The sequence below is a fragment of the Chrysochloris asiatica genome, unplaced genomic scaffold (assembly GCF_000296735.1).
Source record: "Chrysochloris asiatica unplaced genomic scaffold, ChrAsi1.0 scaffold00182, whole genome shotgun sequence".
Taxonomy (NCBI): Eukaryota; Metazoa; Chordata; class Mammalia; order Afrosoricida; family Chrysochloridae; genus Chrysochloris; species Chrysochloris asiatica.
Window position 1 is genome coordinate 2,802,884 of NW_006408700.1, and position 7,958 is coordinate 2,810,841.

Consider the following 7,958-nt stretch of genomic DNA (forward strand, 5'->3'; position numbering starts at 1 on the left):
TTAACAATCTGCGGTATACAGATGGTACTGCTCTGCTGGCTGAAAACTAAAAGGACTTAAAATACTAATGAAGATCTAAGGCCACAGCCTTTGGTATGGATTGTACTTTATTGTAAGGAAAACAAAAATCCTCACCACTTGACGAATAAATAACATCCATATGTTGTTGTTGTTGTTGTTAGGTGCCATCGAGTCGGTGCCGACTCATAGCAACCCTATGCACAACACAATGAAACACTGCCTGGTCCTGGGCCAACCTCACAATTGTTGCCACGCTTGAGCCCATTGATGCTGCCATATTACCAATCCATCTCGTTGGGGGTCTTCCTCTTTTTATCTGACCCTCCACCTTATCAAACATGATATCTTCCTCCAGCGACTGGTCCCTCCTGACAAGATGTCCAAAGTATGAGAAACGAAGTTTGGCCACCCTGGCCTCCAAGGAGCACTCTGGCTGCACTTCTTCCAACACAGATCTGTTTGTTCCTTTGAGAAAATAGTAAAGTTGTCAAAGACTTCAGTTTGCTCAGATCAATTATCAACACTCATAGAAACAGCAGTCAAGAAATCAAATGATTTATTGCATTAGGCAAACCTGCTGCACAAGCCTTCTTCAAAGTGTTCAGGAGCAAGATGTCACTTTGAGGACTAAGGTGCACTTGACCCAAATCATGGTATTTTCAACAACCGCATATGCATGTGAAGGTTGGTTAATGAATAAGGAAGACCACAGAAGAATTGATACATTTGAGTTATATGGTGTTGGAGGAGAATATTACAAATACCACGGACTGCCCAAAGAACCAACACGTATTGGAGGAAGTACAGCCACAGTGCTCCTTAAAAGTCAAGGTGGACAGACTTAGTCTCTCAGACTTTGGACATATTGTCATGAGGCACCAGTCCCTAGAGAAGAACAGCATGCTAAATAAAGCGGAAGGTCAGCAAAATGGAGGAAGAACCCCAAAGAGATGGATTGGCACCGTGACAGCAGCAATGGGCTGAAGCGTAGCAAAGATTGTGGGGTTGGTGGAGAACCAGGCAGGCAGTGCTTTGTTCTGTTGTGCATAACGGTCACTATGAGTTAGTACCAACTCAGTAACATGTAACAATAATACATCATACATGTGCGTATATGTATGTGTGTGTGTGTGTGTGTGTAAATAATAGAGTATATATAACACACACACATGCAGCATTGCGATGACAGTGTATCTTCAAAAGTTTATTGAAAGATTCCATTATCATTTTACTCAGTTTTTCCACAAACTTGTTGAATTCCTCTTGCATTTGAAGGGTAAATTATGATAAACAGAAATATCAAAATGTAAAGTGATTGATTGTTGACATATCCTTCATTTAGAGCTGTGCATTAGTGAATCCAAGAATCCAATTCTCTTTGATGTTCACCACTTCAGAATGGAGTTTTGTTCTCCTGGAGGGATTCAAACTGTACTTTTTCTAAATGTTCATTGAATTTCGGGAAGCTTGAAGGGATAAGATCAGAGCCTTAGAGTGCTTGGAATTAGGTTTCCAATAAATTTCTGGGGGTTGTTAAGTAGCATCAAGTCTGTCCCAAGTCACAGCGACCCTGTATAGGGTTTCCAAGGAGCTGCTGGTGGGTTTGAACTGCCTACCTTGCGGTTCAAACCGATCTTATAGTCAAGTGCTTATCCTACAGTGCCACACCAGAACTCCGATATTTTGGTAGGAAACCCTTACTACCCTCAAAAAATGGGCAGGTGTATTTTTGTAATGAGAAAAAAAAAAAAAAAATCCTCAGCACTTTTTCTGGGCTTTTTCTCACCAATGCAGTTTTCTGTTTTCTCAAAATGTCTTAGTATTAAGCTGTTTCATAATAAGCTCTCATGATCATTTTGTGTCCACAGGTTGATAAATCTGATAGCTCTCTATAAGTTTATTCTTTTTCTAAATTATATGCGTGATGATTAACCCTCTAGTGCATTTAATAAAATTTACCCTGGAGTTTTCTGATTTCTTTTGCATATCTTTTCTCTTGCAGGGTCACATTTTGCCATCTGCCTTTCCAGAGTAAGTGGTTGTATGTTGGCACTGAACGTGGGAATATTCATATTGTCAACGTGGAGGCCTTCGCACTCTCAGGCTACGTCATTATGTGGAATAAAGCCATTGAACTGTGAGTTTGAGCACATAGACATTAAACACTTCCGTGTATGACAGTGTCATGATATCATTGCTGTGGGTGTTCCTACTCTCAGCGAGCCTGGAGAAGGATTCAGAGACTCGAAATCTTCATAGGCACAGCCTGCTGAACTCAGATCATTCACCTAGTGGGTCATAGTCCAGTGCTTATCCTCCAGAACCACCGCACTCCCTATCTGCATATGTATAACCATTGTATACACATGTATTAATAGATCTATAAACTATAACACCAGTTTGAGTAAACACTTCTTACTAGGTGTAAATACTTAATCTTTTCTCTTCATTTATATTGAAATTGTTTTTCTCTGAGTGCTGGTTTTGTAACTTACTGTGGGTTACTCATCTGTCAGTTTGTCCTCCTCTGCTGGCTTGTGTGATGCTGTGATGCTGGAAGCTATGCCACCTGTATTTCAAATACCAGCAGGGTCAAAGGGTCACCCAGAGTGGACAGGTTTCAGTGGAGCTTCCAGACTATCACAGCCTAGTAAGAAGGAGAAGGAGACTATTTCTGAATGCTTAGCCAGAAAACCTTATGAATATCAGCGAAACATTGTCAGATATAGTGCCAGAAGATGAGCTCCTCAGGTTGGATTGTTGTTGTTAGGTGCTGTTGAGCTGCTTCTGACTCATAGAGACCCTGTATAGGCTTTCCAAAGAGTGGCTGGTGAGTTTGAACTGCCGACCATGCAGTTCAAACCAGCCTTGAAGTCGAGTGCTTGTCCTACAGTGCCACACCAAGGCACCCAAATTATGAGCTACCTCTTCCAAGTAAAGTTGATATTAATGACGTGAGTGGAACAGAGCTCTCAGGACCTTCATTTGCTTTTGTGGCACAACTCAAAATGCAAAGAAAGAGCTGGAAGCATCTGTTAATGTAATAAGGATGCAGAAAATATGAACTAAGAATCTTGGAAAACTGGAATTCATGAAAAATAAATGGAATGCATAAAGATCAATATCCTAGGATTAGAGGGCTGAAATGAACTCTTATTGACCATTTTGAATCTGGCAGTTGCTCAGTTTACAATATCTTTAATACCACATGCTGAAGAGAATTCAAAATCATTTGTAGCGGTGCATCAACAGGGAGCTGCCAGAAATTCAAGCCAGTTTCAGAAGAGTATTTGGAACTAAAGGTACCATAACTGACATCTGATGGATTGTAGGTGAAAGCTGGTAATAACTGAAAAATGTTTACTTGTGCTTTATTGACATTTTTTTCCCCACCCGACCCAAGACCTTCTAATGTGACCTCTTTGAGAAAAGTTGGTAGTAGTGGCCAGCAACCATCTAGTTCTTCGGATTTCAGGGTCATGGACACAGGTACTCCTGTTTTCCATGAGTCCATTGGACTAAGTGATTCCAGGCATCTTCAGCTTTCATCACTCTTCTTTCCTCTAGGCAGGAAGAAACCAATAGTTTCACCTATGATCACTCATGGGCTTTTAACACTCCAATTGCTACTCACCAAAGTAGGATGTAGAATGTTGTCTCTGTGGACTTTGGTTTGCCAGTTGACTGTAGTGTCCTCTGAGACTATGGTTCTAAGCCTCCAGATTCGGCAACTTATTCCCTAAGGTGTTTGATAATGTGTATGCGCTTTTCATAATTTTGCCTTCTTTGTGCTCCACTACATTCATAGATATACTTATAGCAAAGGTAAATACTCATGTACAGATGTCCTCTATCAAACCTTATATATTTGTGTGTAGGCTCCCACTCTTCCTTCCATACCCATTCAGCCTGTGTATCTGCCCATGTATCTACGAGTAGATCACTGTTGCTGCAGGATTGCATATATAACATTATTTTACCCTCTTTCCTTAAATTCTTACAATCCTCCATTTGTCTTCATCATTCTTCTGGTTGTATAGTACTCTCCCCTTCACCCAGATGGACACATATGTAGCCTCTAGCCAGTAGATTACACTCACTTCCTTCCCACCCCCGGTAACCATGAAAGAATGTCTACTTTAGCATGAAAACCTTTTCTTGCCTTTTACAATAGTGGATCTCATACCATTTGCCTTTCTGTGAATGACTAGTTTTATTCAAAATTACCAAAAGAACCCAAATTACCAAAAGAACAAATAATCTTGGTTGGAATATGTACAGCCAGAGTGCTCCTTGGAAGCCAGGATGGCCAGACTTCATCTTTCATACGTCAGACATATTGTCAGGAGGGACAAGTCACTGGAGAAGGATATCATGTTTGGTAAAGGGAGGGTTGGAGAAAAAGAGGAAGACCCCCAGCGAGATGAATTGGCACAGTGGCAGCGTCAGTGGGCTCAAATGTAGCAACGATTGTGAGGTTGGCCCAGGATTGGACAGTGTTTCCTTCTGATGTACATAGGGTCGCTGTGAGTCAGTACCAACTCGATGGCACCTAACAACAACAATTTTACTCAGCCTAATGTCCTCCAGGTTTATCCATATATTGAGGTTTTTCACAGATTCAGTATTAGTCTTCCGTGTTGTGTAGTATTCCATTGTAAGTTTGTACCAAAGCTTCTTTCTCCATTCTCCCATTGGTGAGCATTAAGGTTGTTTCCATCTTTTTGCTCTTGTCATTAGTAGTGCTGAAATAAACATGGGTGTGCATATATTGATTTGTATCCTGCTCTTATAACTTGAAGATCTGTACCAAGTAGAGGAGTTGCAGTGTTATACGGTATCTCTACTTACAACTTTTTGAAGAAGCAACACCGCATTTCTGCAGTGGTTGTACCATTTGATGGTCCCATCAGTCAGCCTTGTAGGAGGATCTTCGTCTGTCCACACCCTCACTAGCATTTTTTTTTTTTAAACTTTTATGCTGTTATGAGATACCTCATTGTTGTTTTGATTTGCATCTCTCTAATGGCTAATGGAATCCTGGTATGGTGTTGTAGGAAGCCCAATATCATTGGTTCAAACCTACCAACCACTCCTTGGAAACCCTATTCAGTGTTGCTGTGAGTCCGATATGACGGCCAAAATAACACCATCACCAAATGATTAATGAATGCAAGCATTTCTTCACATTTGTTGGCTACATGAATGTGTTCTTATCCTCTGCCAAATTTAAAAATTATTTTCTTTTTCTTTTTAAGGTGTTGAAGTTTTCTGTAACTTTAGAGATTAGTCCTTTGTGTGAGTTGCCATTACCAAATTTTATTTCCCAGTTTGTGGGTCCTCTTTTTTTATTCTTTTGGTAAAATCTTTTAATGCCCAGTATCTAATGTTTATGATGTCCCACTTATCTACTTGGTCTTTTGCTGTTTGTTTGTTTTTAGGCATGCTTCATAGTATATTTAAACGTCATGTTTCTTAATGTGTTGGTACAACTATAATAGTTTGTAAAGCCAGATTTTCCTTATCGTGCCAGGAATAACATCATCATACAACCAATCCTCTCTTGTGTGAGTTTCATGATCTGTTTGAGTTTATCGTAACATCTAGCGAATGACCTCCACCAGGCCTTCTGTATGCAAGTGGGCATGCTGAAGGCCTGTTGTATGGATGATTCTAAATTTGCAGATAGCTTTCATGAAATGGGGTGGTCTCTCAACCCTAAAAGTGGAAGAATAGGGCTATGCTCATTCCTATTGTATAGGCTTCAGATCGAGTATATTCTTATCTATAGGGTTAATTTTTCTCTGGGCCAGTATAAGTGGCATTGCTTATGTAGCTTGTTTGTATTAATAAATTAGGATTCCTGCTCTTTGTGATATGAGCTATGGAACTGGATGCATACACTGTTGTTGTTGTTAAGTGCTGTCAAGCTTTTTCCAACCCATAGTTGGTTGGTTTTGTGCCTTGGAATCAATTCCGAGTCATAGTGACTCGGCATGGGTTTCTGAAGCTGTAAATCTTTACGGGAGCAGAAAGCCTCATCTTTCTCCCTTGGAAGCGCTGGTAGTTTCAAACTGCTGACCGTGAAATTAGCAGGCTGATTTGTAACCACTATGCTACCAGAGCTCCTTTTTTTCCAATCCATAGCAACTCTATATACGGTTTCCAAGGAGTGGCTGGTGAATTTGAACCACCAATCTTGTGGTTCAATCAACGTTACAATCTAATGCTTCTCCTACAGCACACACCAGGACTCCCATACCCCATTGGAAGCTAGAATTGAGTAAAACATCAATATTTAAACGTGACATCATTTGAAAATCTCTGACAGTTGTACCATTAGAACAGATTTTTCAGTGCTGAAAACTTAAACACAAGACTCCTTCCTTTACAGAAAGTGTTTTCTAATTGTAAATTTTCTTGGCTTGTATCAACATGACTTACTTACCCCCACCACCACCACCCCCCACCCCCCACCCTCCCGCTGCTATTTTGATATGTATTAAGATGAGACTTTCTGCTCCCGTAAAGATTTTCAGCCTTGGAAACCCTGTACCGGGTCGCTATGAGTCAGAACCCACTCCATGGCACATAACAACTACAACAACAACAAGAAGAACTATATGCCTGTTATTTATCATTTACTGGAATGTTTTCATTTTTCATAAATTATCCTTGTTTTCATTCATTTATTCTTATTGCTGTGAATTTATACTAGTATTGACATTTTTAGTAGCTCTAAAGTTTGTAAACTCTAAATCATATGCATATGTTAATTTTTCACAGCTTATTAACTTTTTCTTTTTTAGGTCATCTAAAGCTCACCCGGGACCTATTGTCCATATAAGTGATAATCCAATGGATGAGGGAAAGGTACACCTTTTATTTTCTACATATGTAAACTCCTCTAGGGACACACTTGTCTTGCACAGTTAAATTGTTAATAAAGATTATGTATCTTATATTCTCAGTGCTTTATACATTATAAAGAAGAAGAAGAAGTAGATTCAGTTATAATTTTATAAAATCATAAAAAATAAAATGAAAGCAAAAAACCAACAACAACAAGTAAAATTAAATGACTACAAATAGAATTTTATTATATTTGACTTAGAATATTTTCCTTGCTTTTCTGATAATCCTAACCAAAACTGTTTTCTTTGCTTTTGAATTATTTTAAATACTTTATGCAAATTTTATGTTGCTTACCTCATCTTGCCTCATGTTATGGTTGTCTTCATATGAGAAGGTTTCAAATAGTTCATGAAAAATGGGGCAAGAAAATAATGGAAGTTTATCATGAAGTTTTGAAGTACCTTTGTATCTCACCTCCCCTAAATCTCTCCTCATAAGTAATTCAAATTAATAATGTAGAGGCTTTTAAAATGTGATTTATTACATACAGTATTTCAGACAATCTCATGCTAATTATGTGCATTTTTTAATACTTTGAAATGAGTTTCATAGTGTCAATATCTAGCAATTGTTGTCTTAAGTACAATGTCTGGGTGTTACAAGCAATTAAACTAGTTACAGAAATGCCAGTGGTTGGAACTCTTTCAGAGACACATAGGAAGAAAGACCTGGCGATTTATTTCTGAAAGCTCACAGCCATTGGAAACCCTACTCTAAATACACAGGGTTGCCATGAGTTAGAATTGACAGCAGTTGGATTGTTTTGTTTGTTAAATTAGGTTAGTTGATACAGTTAAAACAAAATTTTCTTTTCCATAAATCTATTACCTAATTCCCACCACTTGTCTGTCAGTTTGTTGTACTGTGGTGGCTTATGAGTTGCTGTGATTCTGTAAGCTGTGACACGGGTATTTTAAATACTAACAGGGTCACCCATGGTGGACAGGTTTCAGATGAGCTTCCAGACGAAGACAGACTAAGAAGGAGTGATGAACTACTTCCGAATATTTAGTCACTGAAAA

At 39.0% G+C, this 7,958-nt stretch overlaps 1 protein-coding gene across 2 annotated transcripts in view; it reads left to right on the forward strand.

Moving 5' to 3' along the window:
- STXBP5 (syntaxin binding protein 5 (tomosyn)) overlaps positions 1–7,958 on the forward strand; it is a 209,563-nt gene that overhangs the window by 76,911 nt on the left and 124,694 nt on the right. For both annotated transcript variants that reach the window (XM_006872055.1, XM_006872056.1), the window contains exons 5-6: positions 2,024–2,158; positions 6,831–6,894. In XM_006872055.1, coding sequence (XP_006872117.1) covers positions 2,024–2,158; positions 6,831–6,894 — 199 coding nt within the window. The remainder of the gene's footprint in view (positions 1–2,023; positions 2,159–6,830; positions 6,895–7,958) is intronic.